Genomic DNA, 23,530 nt, shown 5'->3' with positions numbered 1-23,530 from the left:
CTCGGGTGGCAATGCAACAGGCAAGGTTCAGACCTACATCCTTGGGATGTTTGTTTGTGTGTGTGTGTGTGTTGAACATCTGATGCATGGCCTCATCAGAAAGACATCTGTGGTGAATAACAAATGGAGGTGGGAGAGGTTCCCTGGTTGCTAACCCTTGTGAGGAAAAAGCAACAACATAGCTGAACTTTCAGTGTGTTTATTGAGCAGCATTAGGAGCAGAATGAGTAGTGACTGCAGTTCTTCTCAGGCATTATTTGCATGAATGGGACAAGTGTGGTGAAAGGGGCTGTGTTTGTGGAATGCCCGCCTCATCCCCAGAGCTGCATGGCTTCTCTCACTGTCAGGTTGGGATGCCTGAATCAGGGAGACAGCTTTAAACGTGGAGGCTCCCAGTGTGATCTAGAACCCTGAGCACCTGGGATTCTGCACCACACAAGAAGCTTCTGCATGCAGGAGAGGCTCCCCACTTCAGTAATTATGGTCCACTGCAGTGATAGTTATGGTGGAAGAGGTAGGACCCAACCCACTGCCACTGTATTCTGCTCTGGTCAGACCTCACCTGGAGTACTGTGTCCAGTTCTGGGCACCACAGTTCAAGAAGGACACTGACAAACTGGAACGTGTCCAGAGGAGGGCAACCAAAATGGTCAAAGGCCTGGAAACGATGCCTTATGAGGAACGGCTAAGGGAGCTGGGCATGTTTAGCCTGGAGAAGAGGAGGTTAAGGGGTGATATGATAGCCATGTTCAAATATATAAAAGGATGTCACATAGAGGAGGGAGAAAGGTTGTTTTCTGCTGCTCCAGAGAAGCGGACACGGAGCAATGGTTCCAGACTACAAGAAAGAAGATTCCACCTAAACATTAGGAAGAACTTCCTGACAGTAAGAGCTGTTCGACAGTGGAATTTGCTGCCAAGGAGTGTGGTGGAGTCTCCTTCTTTGGAGGTCTTTAAGCAGAGGCTTGACAGCCATATGTCAGGAGTGCTCTGATGGTTTTTCCTGCTTGGCAGGGGGTTGGACTCAATGGCCCTTGTGGTCTCTTCCAACTCTATGATTCTATGATTCTAACCCCAGGGCTAGGGCTAAATATGCATCCGCTCATCTCCTTTCCCCACATGGCCACTTTCACATGAGTAAGACCAGCAAGCTCCTCTTTGCAGGTGTTGCGGAGATGCAAACAGCACCTTTAGAGGCAAAGAGCAGCTGTCTCCAATCGAACCATTTGACGGAAGGAAAGAGCTGATCTCTTCCCCATGTGCTGAGGTCCCAAACACCAGCTTTTTTTCTGGAAGAGGAAATGCAATAAACACAGTTTGAAAAGAGGCATGCTTAATGTAACCTGTAGCTCAACCCATAAAGGACCATTAAAAGAAGACGCACCGAATAGAAATGTGTGGCTTTTATTCACAGCTCTGTAGGGTCGATAACTCTGCCAAGGAACAGCAGTGCATTTATGCTCGCTTCATAGATCATAAAAAGAAACGGCCGGTTCACATGGATGACTGGCGGCAGCGAGTATGCCATGATTTCTGACCCACTGGCAGCTACAGCTTCGGTTCCCCACTCATCCACTTCAATAGCTGCTCTTTGGAGAACCTGAGAACGTTGGAAATGGATGAGGTCTCATAGTAAAGCGGCCTGCATTTCATGCAACACTGATCTCCATTGGTCATGTTAGCTGGAGCTGATGGGAGTTGTAGTCCAATATCTGGAGGGCGCTATGCTGGGTACCCCTCATGGGGCTCATTAAAGATTTATATGAGAACAGGACTCCGGCCATTATTGAAGTAGCTTCAAATAGCACAGCCGTTGCCAATGTGCTTCCCTCAAGTTTGGGGGGTTCGACTACAGAACATCTAGAGGGCATCAGGTTGGCAAAGGCTAAGATAGCAAGTTCAGAAAGGTGATTTTTGCTAGCAAAGAGAGAAGGTACCAATCTTCTGCTTAAACTCCACCCTCTCTTGGTCTCTCAAGGCTGCTCCATCACTGTAATTAATATAACAAAAACTTTTATGTTAATTGCAGTCATGTTGTCCCATTCCAGCAAAGGTGGTTATCCACACAACTGCAACATGGTTCTGCACACAGATGATTTTTTGGGATTGGGTCCTGTGAAAGTGAAAACACCTCAAATCCAGCATGGTAGTCTGCAAGTTATTGGGTAGGTCAGAGAGATGTGCACACCACCAAAGCAATTTAAGCACCATCACTTTTGATTGCTTTAAGATCCTAGTTTCCCTTCTCTTTTCCTGCCTCCAAATGGGTGATCAGCGTTGTCTAATCTGGCAATGCCAATCTTCTTCCCAGCACACTGATACTGAACAAATGGTACCCAGCAGTGTGCCTGGATCTCAATGTTGGGGCTGTTGTGCCTTGTGAAATGGGGTAGCATGTACTTCTGCAGGAAAAGTGGTCACACTTACCTGGGATACTTTTACATCTCTCTCATTTGTGAGGTGGCTGAGGTCTGCTTCATTGGAGAAAAGATCTTTAATTCCCAGATCTTGAAGCAACTGATGCATGTGGTATTTCTGGTCTAGCTTGAACTTTGGAAAGTAAATGTCCATTTTCCTGTAATGCAAACAAACAATATTTGGTGACGAATGAAAGTTGAATGGAGGTTGTGCATAAAAACTGCTCATTGTGCACATTGACTGGACAGCTATGAAGAATGGGCATAAATGAACATTGACAAACAGGTACGGTTGCCATATTCCCAAAAGTGAAAATCCAGACAAATGTTGCTGAGCTTTCATCTGTGGGGGTGAGGTGGGGGGTCAAAGTTGTTCAGTTGTGTGTGTTTTTCCCCTCAAAGTTGTTGAGCTTTTAATAGGCTTTTCTGGGTTTGTTGAAGATTTTTTTAAAAATAAAACCCTACTTGCCCTACATCTGGGTTTTCCCAGACATTTTGCCGATTCACAGAAATCCCCCCTGTACTCCATTTTCAAGCCCGTTTCCTGGCTGTGTCCAGGGAAATCCAGACGTATGGCAGCTCTACAAGCAGGGGATTTTGTTTATTGCCCTCTCAGTCTGCATACTCTCTGAATGAACTCAGGGAAATATGCAAAGCAATGAGTGTTGCTTGGTCAGTGTGCATATTCTTCTCTTGGAGACTGCACATTCACCAGTCAATGTGTAAAATATATCATCTAAAAGACTTGGCATATCCACTGATGCAGTTGACTCGCAACTTATGCACATTTAACTTGAGTGAATAAAAAAAAAAAAGAGGATGGGCTGCGGGGGGGATATCGGCAATCCCCCCTCCAGCATTGTACTCAACTTGGGAGAGCATTTGGAGGTATAAGGAGAGTGTTTGGTGGCCTTGGGGAGGTGCTCAGAGGTGCAGGGAGAGTGTTTTGACTATACACGATTTTGGCTTTATGCACTATCCCCAGAATGTAACCCCCGTGTAGGGGAGTCAATTATATCATTCAGAGAATGTGGACCTTGACAAACATATAAAATTCCTTAATGTAGTTCATTTGTTCATACAAGTGTTAATTTGTGATTCCAGAAGCCATGGGAAATGTAACTTCTATGGTTCCCATCATCTCTGCATACTGTAGGATGTTTGGGCCTAGATACAGGAATACACACACACACAATTTATATATATATATAATTATATTTAATATTATATCTATATCTATCATCTATCTATCTATCTATCTATCTATCTATCTATCTATATGTTTTTGTGGTCCAGTGCTTGATCATTTCCCAGAAGAAGTGAAAGCAAAGAACTTGCCTTTGTGGAAAAGGTGACAAGCTCCAGGGATCCATCATAGTTAAACCCCTTTCCTTCCCTATTCAGGTACATTGCCCTCTTTCTTTCCTTCTCCTTTGAATATTCCAGCTTGCATCAATCTAGCATCTTAGCAACAAAAAGCACAACGTTTCCTGTACCTGCTATTCATGGTCCTAAGCCAAGACTCCACCAGTTCATTTGTTAAATGGTCTTCAATGGACATAAAATCAGCACCCTTCTCAGGTATGACGACCAGCATGTGTGCGCTCCCTTTGTATGGCAACTTCAGCACGACACAGCTCAAGCTCTTATCGTACGTGATGGCAACCCTCTCTGTCTTGGACATCATCGGCACTTGGACAGTCCTGTAATTGTCAATATAGAAGGTGGCCACTTCTGTGTTCTTGGGAGGAAACGGGTGTAGCCAGTTGCCTGAGAATAGACACAGAAACACAACCATTTATTCTATAATGCTGACATAATCCACATCAGCTGCAGGAAACATCAGGGACAATCCAGACAAAGCCAAGTCCCCATTGATTGCCATTTCAGCATGTGCTTAACCCTTCCGCTGAAATGAATGGGATTTCAAAGCATGTAACTTTGACATGGTTGATCACTGCTTTTCTAATACAGTTCCTGGTGTATAGCCCTCAAAGGCAGCTCCTTCCCAAGCCATGCCTTTGTTGGCCATACTTCATACATATTTTTGTTGTGATGAAAGGTGTGCTTGAAGTGTGATGATGCCTCAGGCTTATATGGGGAGGAGTATATGTTGGGATACTGCCAGGGAGACAGAGGCATCAGGCAGGCCCCCAGTTGTCTCCAGACGATCACCGGTCTCCCGTGGAACAGCATCAGTCAATTGGCGACACTAGCCTCAGAGACATTCTAAGACCCGTGCACACCCTTTCAGCAGAGTCTCCACAACAGAAGATGCAGACAGGAGAGCACATTTACAGCTTTATTCAACGTAGATCAGAACAAAGGAAAAACATGACTGCTTGCCTCCGTGTCCAGGAAAACAGCCAGAACAAAAACTATATACAAAATGGAAGTTCCCAGTGAGAAGCTGGAAGTAAACAGGCATGTGATACACAACAATCATGCCTGATCCTTTAAGGTGGAACGGAACTATCCTAACAGTATGGAGATGGGGTTTGTGTGTGCATGTGCAGGAACTAGCTTATTGTGCAAAAATAAGGTTTACATTCATTGCTGTTCCCACTTTTGCCTCTGGTCCTGCCTGGAAAATTGCCCAGAAGGGAATGTGGCATTTGGGTTACCATAACACCTTCAAAAGTCTCTTGTTTGTCCCCACCCTGAACAGTTGGCTAGATAGCTCAGTTGATTAGAGCATGGTGCTGATAAGTTGCAGGTTTGATCCCCAGAAGGGACAACTGCATATTGGTTGGACTGGGTGATCCTCAGGGTCCCTTCCGATTCTATGATTCTGTGACATCTTTTTCTCCCCACTCCACATAGTTTCTCTTCTTCTCTATGAGTCACCTTTTAGACCTCCCAGGCTTGCCCTTTCAATCGCAGAAGGGGTGCCATCCTGCATACTTGTAGGTTGCTTAAAGCCCACCGAAGCCAATGGAGCTTCTGTAGCCTCCCTGCGCTCAAGATAGCTCTATCTTCTTTTTTTCTCATCAGCACACTTTATCACAACTCAACAATTAGTGAAGGAGTGAAAAATCAGAACAGGAGCTAAAAATATAGAAGAGAGAAATTAGGGGATATTTAATTGCAGTGTCTTTTTGGTTGCCATGGAGCCCTTTGAAAATATTCCTGACAAGCAACACCCAGTGGCTGGAAACATTCCTTGCAGTCTTTTTCTCCACTTATTAAAAGGGTCGACAGAAATTGAGGGAGGACGCAGATGGCCTTGATTTTTGCCAATGTGCGAAATTCTGCAATAGCGAAGAGGACCCACGTGGGTCCGCATCTATATGACATCCCAAGAGGTGTGCTGATGACCACCAACCTGGATGACTTTGAAAGAGGATCAGGACAAATTCGTGGAGGAGAAAGGCTCTCAATGGCTACAAGGCATGATGGCAATGTTCTACCTTATGGCTGGAGCCACTGCACTTCTGAATGACAATTGTTGGGAATCACAATTGAGAAGAGTGATATTGGCACCTGGCTGGTCACTGGATGCTGAACTAGACGAACCTTTGGAATGACTCGAGAGGACTTTTTTTTAATGTTCCTAACAAAACACAGTGCCAGACCCACCGGTTTCCTCTTTGAAAGTCATGTAAGTTTGTGGCCCCCACTTGATCTTGTGGGAGAAAACTCCTTAGTATCTTCAAGCAGCACATCTTTAAACTTTGAATTCACTCCCACAAGAGACAGTGACAGCCGCCAACTTGTATGGCTTTAAAAGAGGATTAGAGACGTTCATGTAGGATACGACTATTAATAACTACCACTCATGATGGCTATATTCTGCCTCATTGTATGCCTGTGAATACCAGTTGTAGGGAATCACAACTGCTATTGCACTCCCATCCTGCTTGCAGGCTTCCCGTTGGCCTCTGTTTGGCCACTGTGAGACCAAAATGCTGCATTAGATGGGTCATGGGCCTGATCCTGCAGGGCTCTTCTTGTATTTTTGTGTTATGTTCTTATGAGAGGACCAGCTCCTACATTGAAAACTGCAGGGAGATCTGCAATGGACATGCACATATTTTAAGAATCCTATTTTCACTTCCTGAAAGTCATTGAATACATGGGGAGAGAGAGCTCCTTTTACAACTTCCACCTTCTGCATGGAGGTCAGGGGCAGATTGCAAGCAGAACATGACTTAACCCTGAGTGTGGTTCGAAGGTTCACATAGCTACACTACATTGGTGAGAGGTGACTGGTCACTCCTGTTTTATAGATTTGGTTACAGTGGTACCTCTGGATACTAACGGGATCCGTTCTGGATCCCCGTTAGCATCCTGAAGCAAACGTAACCCACGCCTGCGTGGGTCGCGATTCGCCACTTCCGCGCATGCGTGTGAAGTCATTTTGACCGTTTGCGCATGCACAAGCAGCAAAATCCAGAAGTAACGCATTCTGCTACTTCTGGGTCGCCGTGGAGCGCAACCTGAAAGCGCTCAACCCGAAGCATATTTAACCTGAGGTATGACTGTACTGCTTTTTGGGGCAATTATGGCAACAATGCTAGCTTCAGATACATAGATTTCTTTGGACTAGCCCTAGTCTAGGGATGGGCAGCTGGTCCCTAGAACCCCTTAACGAGAAGCAGCTGGCCCTTCAGGTGCCAATAAAGGAACAAGAGAGATGAGAGAAAAGGAATTAATGTGGTGATAAGACTTGCATGCCCTCCAACATTTCACCAGTGAAAGTAGAAATATTAAGTGCTATTTTTCTAGAAAAGGAAGTGCTTGAACTCACCATGAACACCTCCCTCATTCTCTTAGAACGGCAATGGCGCCCACCTAAGAGGGGCAGGAACTGAGTTCTGGTGAGTTCCGGCTGAAAAAAAGCCCCAGGGACATCCTATTCCATACCCTCCAACATTTCTCCGATGAAAATAGTTATGTCCTAAGGAAAAGCAGGACATTGTGGGATCAAATAAGAAACCAGGATGGCTTCTGTAAATTCAGGACTGTCCCTGGAAAATAGGGACACTTGGAGGGTCTGGTCTTGCTCATAATGTAGAATGGCAGGCAGAAAGACTCTTCCATAAACCTAGCTGTTAACCACAGCTCTGTTCACCTCTCTTAAGAAATGAAGCAAAAAACAGCAAAGATATCTATGATCACAATAATAGTTACCTTTAAAGATAATGCAGTTCACCAGGATGAGTCTAGCCTGGTGACTGACTTCATCGAACAAGCTAGGGATTTTCCCTCTAGTCTTTTGTTTCACATGTTGGTTGATGGCGTTTTTGGCATGAGTAGAGTTGTGGAAATCAACCGTCAGAAACTCCATATCGAAGTATCGCTTGGACAAGTTGCGGAAGACGTCCTTGATCTGGAAGCCTTTCTGGATGAAAGAGAAGCTGTCCTGCAAAAGAGTGAACTCCTTGTTCTTGGCGAGGCTGACACTTAGCTGCTGGAACAAAGATGGCAGCCGGTTCTCTTTGTCATCCAGAAGGTGGAGGTTTAGAGTCTGGAGCATTTGGTGGTGTGTCTCCCCTTCAGAAGCCAGCAAGAAGGCTGCCAAAGCGAAGGACAAGGACAATGGGGAAAAGAACACATTGTTGTCGTGCTTCAGCGCTATTTTTCTGTAGAGATTGAATCCAAAATTGGTGTTCTTTTCTGTGAAGTTGCGCATGGAGGACTCCGGCACAAACTCTTCCCCAGATGGATCTGGCACAGTATTATGTAGGGATAGTTTATCAGTGTCATTGAAAGGCCAGAGGTTTAGGATGATACTCTGCTCTGTCTCCACCCCTGAAACACCAGCTGTTTCATTTGATAAGCACAAGCCAGCCCACAGTTCAAGTAAGACAAGAAAAAAGGCAGATTTCATGTTGGAGGACAGCAATGAACTTCTTTCTGGTGAATAAAGTGAAAATAGGTTAGAGAAATGTATGAAGATACTTTATTTTTGCAGTCCCAGAATTTTTGATCCCAGAATGTTCCGCTTTTCCTTAGGACACTCAGTAAAATGATACAACATTCTAAAATCATTTCATTCTAAAATCAGTTCAAATCAGATTAATGGCAACCATTGGGCTAGAGTTCTGTGAGGATTGCCAAAGGAGGGGGTCAGGCTGTGCCCTGGCCAAAGGCCTGGTGGAACAGCTCTGTCTTGCAGGCCCTGCGGAAAGATGTCAAGTCCCACAGGGCCCTAGTCTCTTGTGACAGAGCGTTCCACCAGATCGGAGCCACAGCCGAAAAAGCCCTGGCTCTGGTTGAGGCCAGCCTAACCTCTCTGTGGCCCGGGACCTCTAAGATGTTTTTGTTTGAAGACCGTAAGGTCCTCCGTGGGACATACCAGGAGAGGCGGTCCCGTAGGTACGAGGGTCCTAGGCCGTATAGGGCTTTGAAGGTTAAAACCAGCACCTTAAACCTGATCAGTCAGATGGGCAGGGTATAACAACAACAACAACAACAACAACAACAACAACAACAACAACTGAATAGGACATCCCTATTTCCATCAGAGAAATGTTGGAGGGTATATTTATCCCATGCATCATACTCATATCTAATCTTTTCTCCAAGATTGGCTTCCTTAACCTCGGGTTCCCAGATATTGGTGGACTCCAAATCCCACCAGCCTTGCCCATTGGCCATGCTAACTGAGAATGATGGAAGTTGGAGGCCAACAACTTCTGAGCATCCTAATTTGGAAAAGGCTCCTCTAAGGCTGCATTCACATTATAAATTTACAGCACATTCCCAACCCAAGAATCCTGGGAACTGTAGTTTACCCACCACAGAGCTACAATTCCCAGCACATTTAACAAACTGTGTATGGTATGTACACAGCCTAAGATTAAATAGGCTCCCCCCCCATTAATCCTTGCAGCCACCCAAACCACTTGCCAAGTTTAATTCTGCTCTTAAATACTTAGTGACTAAGTTTTTAATTCTTAGTTTGAGGCTGAACAATGTGAATGCAAATGGAAGGACCCCTGCAATGTCATTCTCAAATAGGTATAACAATGGCATTCTGATTAGATGAAAAATTAAAAATGGGGTGTTCTAGGAGTGGGCTTTGGAATATACCTGAACTGTTTTAGAGGCACATTCAAAATAATGTGGGTTAGAAAGCAGGGTCTCCCTCCTTCAAGGCTCCCAGAGGAAGAAGGAGATGTGTGAATGCAGAATAAGAAAAGAGCTTGGTTTTAAATATTGCTTAGCTTGAATGTAAACAACACAGGCTTAGGGATACCAGTCTGAGAATGTTTTAAAGAGTCACATGGCAAGCATTAAGAAAGCATCGCCTGAGACCCTGGAGAGCTGCTGCCAAAGTAGACAGCACTGGGCTAGGTGGACAATTAGCCTAACCTGGTATATAGCAGCTTCCTATTTTTGGTACAGCTATTCCAAGCAAATGGTGCAGTTCCATAGTTGCTTGTAATGTAAGGCATTAAGCCTAAACATTTTAAGGATTTACCAATGACATGCCACCACTGTTAACTCATCTTCTTAGAGGGATTGCTTTTGGAACAACAAAAAAGTTCAAAAATACAGAGGAGAATCCCTGTGGAGCTATTCACATTTCCCCTTAAGAGTAGTAAGGCATTCAAAAGTAGGAGATACGTTTTGAACTGCCCTAAAGCACACACAAACCCTCAGTGTTTAAAATGCAGCAGTGAATTAACTAGTGACCACTTTCAATTGACCTCCCTTCCATTATATTCTTTTAAAATGAATTTAGTTTTGCAAATCTTACCAACGGGACAGCTTCTTTCTTACTTTTCTGACTCCCGTGCAAATCAAGTTGCAATGTTATTATTCCAAATGAGTGAGATCCTGAGGTAAATATTTGCCGTTCCAAAGTGTAGCTTCATACTTTTGTCTGTTGCAAATTAACTAAAGGACAAACAGGACATATGACTTCCAGAGAAGGACTAAGTGCTGCAATGCCAGGCAGGTTCCAGTAAGCGACATGTGGAGTTAAAAGAAGAGCATGAAAAGGCTTTCAAGAAGTTTAACGTAAACACTTCTGAAAGGCAACACCAAAGTCGGTTTCCTGTCCACATACTTGGAAGAACAGCGTGGTTTTGGTAGGTATTAAGCACTGGTTCTCAAGGACATGCACCTCAGAGCTTTGAAAGAACACTTCTCCCTCAGCTGGCTTCCCTTGCACAAACAATCTTGGGGTATTATTATTATTATTACTAGGCATTTTGAAATGCTTATCGTAAATTATTATTATTATTCGGCATTTTAAACGTTTATCATAAAACTGAAAACTATCTTAAAATGCTGTGGGAGCAAGAAAGTCAGGAACAGCAAGATCTAATCTCAGGGGCAAGGGAGTTCCACAGGCTTGGGCCCACTACAATGCATTCATGCCTTCTAGTAGTTATGAGCCATGGGGGACCGTCAAAGGAAACTCCCCCAAAGATCTCAGTGGTTAGGCCAGGATATAAAGAACCAGGTGGTCCTGGAACCATGTTGTTAAGGGCTTCATAAAAACCTTGAAACGACCCTGTAGCAAAACGGAAGCCAATCCAAGCATCTAAGCTGGCAAGCATCTATGTGCTGGCAATGGTCTTCTGAAAGAGCACCAATGAAGTAGCGTGTGACCTAAGTTGCATTACCCATAATCACTGTAATGGGGACCTTCCTCAGCCGGAGCCCAGAGAGAAAGAGCAGACTAGTGTGCCTATCTCAGTAGCACTGAGCTCACCTTTTCTTACTCCTCACTGGGTCCAGACTACCTTGGGGACCACCTGAACCCTTGAATCCCAGCTTGACCACTGAGATTATCTGTAGGAGCATTGCTGGTTGCCCCAAATTGGTGGGGCTCATTTGACATCAACACAAAACCGAGCCTTCTGTGTTATTGGCCCGTTCTGCCAATAGAGATTCAGCAGGTGCCTTCTCCACTAAACTTCTTCATCACCATCATCTGAACAGTCTCTGTGTGGCGGGACCAGGATGATAAAATCGATCTGGAGTCTTTAGAAAAGTTAGGCCTTGAACCCAGTTACAAGATTAACAATAGGCCTTAGAGCACATCGGCTGCAGCCTTTTACAAGAGGGAGGGGGGCTCAGACTCAAAAGGTGGCGGCAATAAGCTTTAAGATTAAACACCATTTCATTTTAAAAATATGTATCTTTTGAAAACAGCTGGATATGCCATTTTAAATGGCTTGATTTATGCCTCGTTTCTAGGCTTATTCAGTTTCTAGGGAAACTGAAGTTCCACGGTTACTAAAATTGCACTGAGTTCAATTGTACCCTGCAGTTTCTTTTAAAAGCATGCATTCAAATACATAGGCCACTGCTGTGCAATATTGAACTTTACTAAAATGAGCTGGACAAAACAATTTTTTGAAAGCCTTATATAATCTGCTAGGGATAGAAGCATCTTCAGAAGCATTTGGACGAAGACCACATAATTCTTGGATGGCAGCGATCCATCAAACATTATTGCACCATTTCCCAGAACCTGCAAATCTTGCAAAATGAACAATGAACAGGTGAAAACAGAATGAGAGAGAGGTGTGTGAAAATTATGAACAAAGACATAATTCGTTTAGAGCAACAAGAAATGCTGCACAAGACTTTTTGCATTAGGCCAAAGTAGGAGAAATCTTGTCATAGTCTTTGGGAATAATTTCATGCACTCTTGCTAGCACTGCTAGTATTTCTGGCCAATTTGCCTTCATGATATTCTATCCAAAAGTAAAGACCTCCTTATTAAACAAATTCCAGAAAATGGTGCAATGGCCCTTGACAGAACATTTGTCATCCGATAATTGTGTTCTGTTCCTTCAATGTGTGGTGAACTCGAAAAAAGAATTTTTATTGCACATTGCAAAAGTTGCAGCAGAGGACAAATGTGCCTGACTGGATTATGTCCCAGATTAGTATCTGATGGGAGCATAAAAATGTGGGGTGGTTCCATCAGTAAATGCGTAGTTCACAAGCTCTTAAACATATTTGGGAAAGACAATAGAAAACCCTACTCAGTGATGGCAAAACAAACAAACAAACAAACAAACAAACAAACAAACAAACAAACAAAATTTGCAGTTGCAAAAAATAAAGATGCCATTTAGATGTTCTTGTAATCTGTATGGTGGGATAGACTTTTGCCATTCCTTCACTACAGGTGAGAACCTCACACATCATAGCACATGCTAAGGATGCCACTGAATATTCAGGATAGTTCAGGCACAGAATGATGATTTAAGTTGTGACCAGGAAGAAGATGACCCCACCAAGTACAAAATGCAGAGATCATAATCCTCATGAGTTTGCCACAAAACAACCCTATAATGGACTTCGCCTCATTATAGTCTGCCCGTGGACTGTCTCGCCAGAGTGGTGCATGCTCTAGTTCAGTGTTTCCCAACCTTGGGTCTCCAGCTGGTTTTGGACTACAACTCCCATCATCCCTAGCTAGCAATACCAATGGTCAGGGATGATGGGAATTGTAGTCCAAAAACAGCTGGGGACCCAAGGTTGGGAAACACTGCTCTAGTTATCTCCTGCTTGAACTACTGCAATGTGCTCTACGTGGGGCTACCTTTGAAAGTGACCTGGAAACTACAACTAATCCAAAATGTGGCAGGTAGACTGGTGACTGGGAGTGGCTGCCAAGTAACACCGGTCCTGAAAGACCTACATTGGCTCCCAGTAGATTTCCGAGCACAATTCAAAGTGTTGGTGCTGACCTTTAAAGCCCCCTAAACAGCCTCGGTCCTGTATACCTGAAGGAGCGTCTCCACCCCCATCGTTCAGCCCAGACATCGAGGTCCAGTGCTGAGGGCCTTCTGGCGGTTCCCTCAATGTGAGAAGCGAAGTTAGAGAGAATCTTCTCAGTAGTGGCGCCCACCCTGTGGAACACCCTCCCATCCGATGTCAAGGAAATAAACAACTATCTGACTTTTAGAAGACATCTGAAGGCAGCCCTGTTTAGGGAAGTTTTTAATGTTTGATGCTTTATCGTATTTTAAATATTTTGTTGGAAGCCGCCCAGAGTGGCTGGGGAAACCCAGCCAGATGGGAAGCGTATAAATCAATCATCATCATCATCATCATCTAAAGTTAAGGCTTAGCTCCTTAGCATCCTTTCAGTTATTGAAAGAGAAACACAGTCGGCTTTTGTTCAGATCCAGCTGGTGCCACTAGATGTCATGGCAGTCCTTTTCGATCGGAAGGAAGAAGTGGTGGAACCAGTTTGATTACATCCCTTTCTATGGCTGGAAACAGATGGTGCTTCTGCGCTCCCAAGTATTAATGTATATACAGATCTTACTTTGTTGGAGTGGCATAGGATGGAGCCACACAGCAATTATAGTGCAGCAGAAATGTAAAAAATTGAGTCTATGAGAAGAAAAGCTTAGATGACTTAAATGACGTGGCTCTTTGTAAACCACTTTGAGGTTTTTTTTCTTTTTATAATCAAGTATAATTGTATAATTTTATAATTGTAGTAAATAAAACAATGGCTTTAAGGAACCTCCATTTTCATAGGCGATATATCACTGAATACCAGTTGCTGAGAAGCCACAGCAGTGGAGGGCTATGAAGAACCTAAGAAGTGCCTTGCTGGATCAGAGCATAGGCCCAACTGGTCCAAGCACCCTGATAACCCCCCGCTCAAAAAAAACCTTCAAAAAATTACCACAAATCATTTTATGGATATATGCATGTGCCTTCATGCACCTAAAATGTCTTCCTTCTGAGGTAAAGCAGCTCTCTTCAAGGCTAGCTAGATGATTTACCAATGAGATAAAGCAGAACAAACAATGGCGAAATGTTGTGAGCCCACTCAGCCATCTTCCTTGAGTTGCAAAATATTTAGCCACTGAGTTACAGGATTGCAGTGTGGGGGTAATGGCCTCACTCACTAAAACACAGATATAGCATCCGAGAGGCTCCAACTGATTTGCGTTAAGGGTGCAGGAAATCCTGTAAAACCAGCCTCATCTATTATGCTCTGAAATTTCTGTTTGAAATTTCCACCCCAGCACATAGCCCAGCTGCCAAAAAGAAGAAGGGCAGTCTAGCTGGGAGCAAGCTAAGGTGACTTCTTCAACTTCCTCACTCTAGGAAATATCTATGCAGTAATCTTTGGCAGTGCTAAAATTAGTACTTCGGCAGTTTTCATTGCATTCGTTTGACGCCCCCCTGCAATTTTCACTAATGTAAAAGATAAGTTCTTTTACATTTTAGTCATGCCTTAATATATTTACCAGTCCCTTTATGTGTTGACAAAGAAGCAAGTTGTGCTGAGCTCAGAGGGGCTTACATACCCCTGGGATAGCTCAGTCAGTAGAGCACGAGACACTTAATCTCAGAGTCGTGGGTTCGAGCTCCACATTGGGCAAAAAAGGTTTCTGTGTTGCAGAGGGTTGAACTAGATGATCCTTGTGGTTCCTCCCATCTCAACAGTAAGTGGGAATTGGAATGCAGCCCTGGAATCTTGGGAAAATCATGTTGCTCTGAGGTATTGTGGGCAGTCAAAATGGTCAGTTGTTTCCCAGACACAGCTAGTGGATAAGTCCACATTAGGGCTGGGTGATATATTGATATATCGTCCCAAACTGGTTTGAAGTCCATACTGTGATATCGGTTTCATAATTTTTGACCTGACAATATATTGTGAATCAAATCATGGTCTGTGTGTGAGCGCGCTATGCAAAAATCACGATGCGGGGAAAAGGGTCGGCCGATGCCTCTACATAGCTCCATTCTTATTTCAGACATTGTAATATATAATGGGAAATGAGGAGGAGGGGGCAGAAGCGGAGAGGCAGCTGGCTGACTTGGTGTCATTAGAAAGCATCCCATACCCTCTAGCTCCCAGAACCCGGAGAGCCATAAAAGTAGGAGAACAAGGAGCTCAAAGACAGAGGGCACATAGCAGCACCCGAATGAGGAAGTGGGAGAGACGGGGGTGGAGATTCACTCGGAACAATGCCCTTATCCAAGAGGCTGGGTTCTATAGCCTCTCTCTGTAAATATTGAAATGAAAAAGGATGGCAAGAAACCTTTTCTTGTCTTTATACTTTCCTGGGCAACCAGCCAGGAGCCACTGGCAGCATCCTGACATGAGCCCTACTGTTTGCCTCTGCATAGTTCCTTCCTTATTTCAGACATTGTGATCTATCGGTCTAAACCACTCAGCCTCTTGGACTTGCTGATCAAATGGTTGGCGGTTCGAATCCCCTCAACAGGGTGAGCTCCCGTTGCTCTGTCCCAGCTCCTGCCAAACTAGCAGTTTGAAAGCACGCCAGTGCAAGTAGATAAATGGGTACCGCTGCGACGGGAAGGTAAACGGCATTTCTGCGCTTCCGTCATGGTGTTCCGTTGCACCAGAAGCGGTTTAGTCATGCTGGCCACATCACCTGGAAAGCTGTCTGTGGACAAACACCAACTCCCTCGGCCTGAAAGCGAGATGAGCGCTGCAACCCCATAGTGCCCTTTGACTGGACTTAACTGTCCAGGGGTCCTTTACCCTTTCTTACCTTTATATCACAATGTTTAGCTGGTGATCTGTCATGGTGTTGAAAGCCAGATACCGCCCAGCCCTAACCCATATCTAGATAAAACCTGCAGTTGGGGGCCTGACAGCAGTCGCTGGGATTAGGACTAAGGGGTGTCCTTACCAGTGGCCCCCTGAAACTGGAGCTAGTGCTGTTTGCCAGCATCATGCTATGCGTCTAAATGTGGGTGGAGGCAAAGGTGAGAGGCTGCTTCAGCTTCCATGGGACCTGTTCCTGAACAAGCCCATGCTGGTATCAAATGGAGGAGTGTAATGAACTAGTATAGGCTGTGCAAGAGCAGAGATTACAAAGCAGAATCCACCTTCTGTACAAATGGCTGTGTACTGGGAAAGGAATCGTTGCCATGTGGGCGTTAGAGTGGGAGGCTGGAAAGAATGGCTGGTACAGAGAGGAAACGCAAAGAACGAACACAAGAGAGACATTTGCTCATCCCAGGTGGTGGGGGCCGAGGAGGACACAGGAGCAGCGAGAGGGGGAAAAACTGAAAACACACACACACAAACTAATTGGAATGGACATTGTGACTTTTGGCAGAGAAAGCACAAGCGTTGTGTCAGTTGCTCATTTATACTCCCTGATAGCTCTCGCTATTGCGGCATTAAAAGCAAGGAAAATCAGGGAGACAAACTTTGCCTGTATTGGATTCCACTGGATTTCAAGGTTCTCCAAAAATGTTTTCTGTAAAAGGCGAAAGATTGATACAATCTGAAGAGAAACCAGAAAATGTTTTCTGGAGTGCAAGCCAGCCAATCAGGAGGATCAATGGTCCTTCGGCTGTGTTTCTGGCATTTAGCAGGATGGGAGGGAGGAGAAAGGACTTCCTGACTCTCCCTTCTCCCTTCCAAACATGGCCACTCTTTCCTCTCTCTCTCAGCCTGTGCTGCAAACAGAATGTTTGCAAGCTGCCCAGAGAACATAAGGTGATGTGCAACCCCCATCTCTGGCCAGCAAGAGACTGCAGGAGTTCCAGTGCTGACCTGGGTTCGGTTTCCTTGGAATGAAGGTTAATGCAGTTTGTGGTTCTTTTAGGATATGCGGTTTTATTTACACACATGTACAACCTGAGCATAGGGTGGAGGGGCTCACAGCATTAACACTCCTGCAGATCTTGTTTCCTCATTGGGTTTCCAGGGAGGCCTCCAAGTCATAGCTTTGGGTCGAGAAATGAGCAAGACACGCCTCTGTGTCTCCAGTCATCATTGCCCTCCCCAGCGTTTGCCTTTTGCTGCTGTCGGTCTCCTCCGGAGGAGAGTTGAGGGAGGCAGCTTCTAGCCTACTGAGAAGATGCTTCTCTCACTCAACTGTATTTAAAACAAGTTGCTGAAGTGCCCGAAGCGCTGCACCAGCAGTTGGAACTGCATAATAATAATAATAATAATAATAATAATAATAATAATAATAATTTATACCCCGCCCATCTGGCTGAGTTTCCCCAGCCACTCTGGGCGGCTCCCAATCAAGTGTTAAAAACAGTGTCCGATAACTTTTTTTTCTGCTTTGCTTTTATGTATTTATATCTTTTCTAGTTTTGAATTTGTTCTGTGTACTATAAACTTCTGATTTCTGATCTTATTTGAATTTACAGGCATGCTTTGTAAACTTCCTTCTTCCCCCTAGACTCCATGCCTCACTGTTTTGCATTTTGATAAGAAGTGGTTTACAACCACTTTAGGCACTGCTCACTGTGGAAAGGGGGCATCTAAATCAATCGAATTGATCAAACTGATTAGCCCAGGAGCTCAGCTGCCAATGAAGCCATGTGAACATGAGAAGGAACGAAGGGGTTCTTCAAACATTGTAGATGCAAGTATAGTGAAGCTATTCTTGCATAATCCTTCTCAAACAGATGGATGCCAGCATGCAAAGGAACTGACAGTCAAGGTAGCATATGTGTAGTCTCTGTAGGTGTCACTGGTAGGAAGCCAAGCTTGGGAGATGAATACTGCTATGATTTATCTGTCCAACATGTACCTGCCATTGAAGCAATCCTGTCCCTGGAAACTGGAGTATAGTTTTAAGAGCTGGCTCCATGTGAGTATGATTTATTCCACATCAGTGACGGATTTGGCAATGTGCTTACAGGACGCTGTGCTCCTGGCTTGGCACTATGGTACAAAATTGCTTAAGAAGTATATTATCTGAGTCAAAAGTAAACCTAATGAAGGTGAGGCAGATTTGACTTCTGTTGGATACAGCAGGACTTAGGCGTGGGTGACTTCCGTCACTTTTTTTTTTTTTGCACCAGTGCAATCATCTACTTTCCTGTTTGTTTTTCATGAATCTAAAAACATCATCATCATCATCTTTTAAACAAGTATGCTAATATTCATTGTGCATACTGCGCTCAAGCCCCCCTTTTACTCTCCCGGTTGCTTTCATGTTCTTGTTACTGTTTCTGGACTCCTTTGTTCCAATTTAGATGACTTTAAAAAATAATAATGATAAGCAAAATCATGGAGAACATCCACCACTGGAGGTCCTGTGCATCTGAATGCCAGTGGCTGGGAACAACACTTGGGCAGGGCAATGTTGCAGAAAGTCCTGCTTGTGGACTTCCCATGGGCATCTGATTGAGACGGGTTTTAGGTCTGATCTAGCAGGGCCCTTCCTATGCTCTCCTTTGTGCCCTCCGACAACCATTGAATCTGATTGACTGAAGAGAGAACTATGTATGTGTGACATTAACATATGAGTGTGCTGGAGGTGAAATAGTTAAACAAGTTACCCAATCAGGATTCGGCTGGCACCCTTTGCACCTCCCCTACTCGCGGGGAAACCCTGTTTTGGGGATCCGGAGCGACGTGGGGTGAGTGGCGTGGTGCTTTGAATCGACTGCTTCTTTCACGGAGTGAAGCCGCATTGCTGCTGCTGGAGAGCGCTGACTCTAAACAACAACCCATGAGTAGTACAGAAAATTGGATCTTTAAATACCTTAATTTGACATCGAATGGGGAAGGTTCAAAACAGGAAGTCCAACTTCCCCTTTTGTAAATAGACTGAAGCAAAGAGCTTACAAGTTAAGGTCTTGGAAAGCCTTATGTAAAGGATTAAACTTCCATCGATTGAAATTATTAGACCCCCCTTGGAAGCAGGAGAAGAGGGTGGAAATTTTGGACCGTGTATCCTGCCGGAGAGAGTGATTAGAATTAAATTGCCACTGCTCTGAACCTGGGAACGGACTGACAGTGATTGACATTTTGGGAGAGTTCATTGACAGCGAAGAGAACGGATGTTGATAGTCGGTTGAATAAGAGAAATATATTGTTTCCATTGTCCGCTTCTGCGTTTAAAAGGGAGGAAAAGTAACTGAAAATTGAAACAAACTTTACTTTTTGAACTTTCTTTGAAAGGATTGATACAAGTGGAGACTGTTTCCCTATAGAGGGAGCTTTTGAAACTGTTACAAGAGTGGAGCTGGGAAATCTCCAGCTGCTTGATAAGTGTGGGAACCAGAGACTGACCTTGGACATTTGAGAATGATGACAGGAGAAGCCTTAGTAACTGCATTTTACAAGATAAACTATTTGCTGGAACAGCTTCATAAAAAATTGGATGTTATGACTACTAAAACTGACATTTTGGGACCAAAAGTGAGCACTAATACAGAAATTATTCAGGATTTGACACAGGAATCTATTTTAGCAGGACAAATGGCCGAAAAGGAGAAGGAGAAAGTTGCTGTTGTTGAACCTAAAGCAATATAAGGGGGAGCCTTAGTCTTACAGAGGCAAATCGAAGACTATAAGTTGAGGCCCTTTATGATTGAAACTAGAAAAAGTCAGACTTTGAAGATCGGAGCCTGGCCTGGACTGGAAAAGGAAAGTTGGAAAGATCCCTCTGTGCAGGGATTAACTGACTTTTGGAATTTGGACTTGGGTCAGGAGGAGATTGGCCTTTGGAGTTGGAGGAATTTTGAAATATGCCCTGAAATACTTTATGGATTCTAGTTTTAATTGTGGAAATTTGGCTGACCTGTCGAGAGGGAGTGGAGGTGTCGTTGGATTGGAGTTTCCTTGAGTTCCGCTCTTTAGCATCAAAGAATATGAAGAAGAACTGCAGAAGAGATATGGAAAAGAGTTAAGAGCCTTGGACATAAGATCTCCAGGTTGATGGACTGTATGGAGTGGACGGAAGGGTCTGTCAGAGCCCAAGACCGGGGAGAGGACATGGTGGAAGAAGATTGGAAGATTTAAAGTCTATATATAGAAATATTGTAAAATTAATGAGTGACAGGAAAATATTGGAATGAATTTTTATGGCCTTAGTAGAAATGCTATAAGGAGTTAAGCTTAAATAAGTATTACTAATTTTAATGGAAATAAGATTAAAAATATGTTAAGACATTTATATGATAGAAAATGGAGAAAAATGGAAAGGAATTGCTAAAACAATTAATGGAAGTGGAATACAAAGAGGGAGGTGAGAGGAGGTCGATGATATAAGGGAATGAAAGTTAGAATATGGAAAAGGTATGATGTATGTTTTTTAAAAAAATGTTTTCTTTTGTTTTGTTCAAGTTCATTGTGTTGGGTGATGTGTTGGGGTTGTGTATTGTATTGTTTATTTTTTCTTGTTCTTGTTCTTTCCCCCCCTTTTTTTCTTTTCTCTCTTTTTCCTTTTTAAAAAGTAATAAATATTATTTAAAAAAAAAACAAGTTACCCAATCAGAACCCAGGGGGGTGGAGTCAGTGGGACTATAAAACCAGCTCTGGGAGGGGTGAAGGAGGGAGTTCTTTGGGAGTTGGGTGGTTGGTTGGAGTGGGAGTGAATTAGGATAGCGTCTGTGGGTAGGTTGAGTTAGTGTAGCAAAATAAGCTGAGTCAGGAACAGTTAGGAGCTAGGAAGACAAGTAAATATCTGAGAGGTGGTTTAGTGAGTGAGAGCAGGTAGCAGAAGTTATAGGTCTGGATAGGCAGCCCATGATTGTAGTTGACTGAGACCGTTTATGAAACCACACACTTGTTAAACTGAAATAAATAAACAGACTTAGTGGATCAATAGACGGTGAAACGTCCAGGGACCCTGTGTGATCGCCACAGTATGTGATTTTGTCATCAAAATCTGATGCGATGATGCCATGGGGAACAATTAAACACGAGCAACCGCTGAACAGTAGTGAAGATAAATGAGGCCAAAGACAGGGATGGCCAAGAAGATCAGCAATGGGGCTGAGAAGAAACAGCTGCCAGAGAAATAAAAGGGGGCATTTCAATGGTTCAGACCAGAAACCTTCCAGGGGACATTTATACTACACATAAAAAAGGAGAGAAGCAAGCACTCAAAAATCAATAAAGATTACAGTTTTGGTGACTGTTGAGAGTTCATTGTAACAGATCCTTGGGGCCACATACATCTCCTTTTTATTCTGCAGTCATGATGATTTGTGCTTATGGTGCTATTATTCATGCAGATCAGGCTATCCATGGCTTCTAGAATACCAGTTGCTGGGTCTCATGTTCCAGCTGCATTTCTGTGTGTGTGTCTCATCATTTGGCCACTGTGAGAACTGACTCTAACCCAGCAGGGCTCCTCTTGAAAAATTAAGCCTTCAAATATTATTCCCTCTCCCCGCCCCAAATCTGAGCACCTCTGAAAACTACTTCTGTGAATTAGTGTCATGAATCCAGTTACAGATAGGTAGCCGTGTTGGTCTGCCATAGTCAAGACAAAATAAAAAAATTCCTTCCAGTAGCACCTTAAAGACCAACTAAGTTAGTTCTAGGTATGAGTTTTCGTGTGCATGCACACTTCTTCAGATACACTGAAACAGAAGTCACCAGACCCTTCTATATAGTGAGAAGGTGGGGAGGGGTATTACTCAGAAGGGTGGTGGGAATGGGTGAAAGGCAGATAGCTGTGATGAGCCTGTTGACGACTCTTAACGACTGCAATAGGTCTTACAGGAAAAAGCAAGGGGTGAGAAGGTGAAAAATGGCTTTGTCATGTATAATGAGATAAGAATCCAATGTCTTTGTTCAGACCAGGTCTCTCCATGGTTTTAAGTTTGGTAATGAGTTGCCAGAGATCTACAGAGATCTACAGCAAACCTTTTTAGAACTAAAATACCCAGCAGATGAAGTTAGACAACAGATCAACAGAGCCAGACTGATACCCAGAGAGAACTTGCTGCAAGACAGACCCAAAAAAAGAAAATAACAGAACACCTCTAGTCATCACATACAGCTCCCAAGTTAAAACAGTACAACGCATCATCAGAGATCTACAACCTCTCCTGGACAATGACAGTTCTCTTTCTCAAGCTCTGGGAGGAAGACCTTTCATTGCCTACAGACAGCCAGCCAATCTTAAACAACTCCTAACCCACAATAATACTACCACCAGACTTAACACGGACACTGGCACCAGAGCCTGCAATAAACCCAGATGCCAACTTTGCTGCCACATACACCTGGACAACACCATTACTGGCCCCAACAACATCACACATACCATCTCGGGACTATTTAATTGCTCATCGCCTAACATTGTGTATGCCATCAAATGCCAACAGTGTCCTTCAGCTCTCTATATTGGACAAACAGGCCAAACCTTACGCCAAAGGATAAACGGACATAAATCCGACATCAGGAATCACAAGACAGAGAAACCAGTAGGAGAACACTTCAATCTCCCAGGACATTCTATACAAGATCTCAAAGTAGCTGTTCTATTACAAAGGAATTTCAGAAATAGACTGGAAAGAGGAGCTGCTGAATTGCAACTCATTACCAAACTTAAAACCATGGAGAGACCTGGTCTGAACAAAGACATTGGATTCTTATCTCATTATACATGACAAAGCCATTTTTCACCTTCTCACCCCTTGCTTTTTCCTGTAAGACCTATTGCAGTCGTTAAGAGTCGTCAACAGGCTCATCACAGCTATCTGCCTATCACCCATTCCCACCACCCTTCTGAGTAATACCCCTCCCCACCTTCTCACTATATAGAAGGGTCTGGTGACTTCTGTTTCAGTGTATCTGAAGAAGTGTGCATGCACACGAAAACTCATACCTAGAACTAACTTAGTTGGTCTTTAAGGTGCTACTGGAAGGAATTTTTTTATTTTGTCTTTAGTGTCATGAAGATAATCCATGTCAGGTTGCGGGAATCTGAGTTCCTTGAGGTGTGGTTGCACACCAGCCAACTCCCATCAGCCTCAGCCGTAATGGCCAACAATTGGGGATGATAGGAGTTGTAACCTGAAAAAAATAGTCCCACCCATTATGTACCCAATCAGTTACTGCAGGTGAGGGCCTCCTGCAGATCCTATCTTAATTTGGAGGTTCATTCTGCACCTACTCTTGCGAGTTCTCTCCCCTTAAACATTAGACAAATGACAACTCCATCTTTTTTCTGGCACCTACTGAAGACCTTCTTCCAACAAGCCTTTCAACTAGACATATTTCATAGCCTACTTCTTTACTGCAATTGCTTTCATATGCTTTACTGTTTGTGTGTTTGTTGTCCTGTGCTCCTCTGGGAGGAAGGATGGGCTATAAATGTAAACAATAACAACAACAATAATAACCACCTGTAGGGCTGCCATACACCTGGAATTTCCCAGACAGAGCTGGGATTCTGCCATCGGAAACAGTATCTGGGCTG

General features: G+C 43.9%; 1 protein-coding gene across 2 annotated transcripts; it reads right to left on the bottom strand.

The window, feature by feature from the left end:
* Positions 1-1,386: 1,386 nt before the first annotated feature.
* On the bottom strand, positions 1,387-10,252 carry SERPINA10 (serpin family A member 10). 2 transcript variants are annotated; one of them, XM_079995983.1, is made up of 5 exons: positions 10,126-10,252; positions 7,551-8,276; positions 3,914-4,187; positions 2,428-2,575; positions 1,387-1,600 (listed from the first exon to the last, which is right to left on the bottom strand). In XM_079995983.1, exons 2-5 carry the CDS (start codon positions 8,248-8,250, stop codon positions 1,409-1,411), a joined length of 1,314 nt encoding a protein of 437 aa, XP_079852109.1. In that variant the 5' UTR covers positions 8,251-8,276; positions 10,126-10,252; the 3' UTR covers positions 1,387-1,408. The 2 variants fall into 2 exon arrangements, with proteins under 2 accessions (XP_079852109.1, XP_079852110.1); XM_079995984.1 differs by having other exon boundaries at positions 7,551-8,272; positions 10,126-10,199.
* Positions 10,253-23,530: the final 13,278 nt, after the last annotated feature.

This window comes from Podarcis cretensis (genome assembly GCF_951804945.1).
Source record: "Podarcis cretensis genome assembly, chromosome: 1".
In the NCBI taxonomy this organism is placed as follows: Eukaryota; Metazoa; Chordata; class Lepidosauria; order Squamata; family Lacertidae; genus Podarcis; species Podarcis cretensis.
This window is presented reverse-complemented; position numbering and strand designations above follow the sequence as displayed.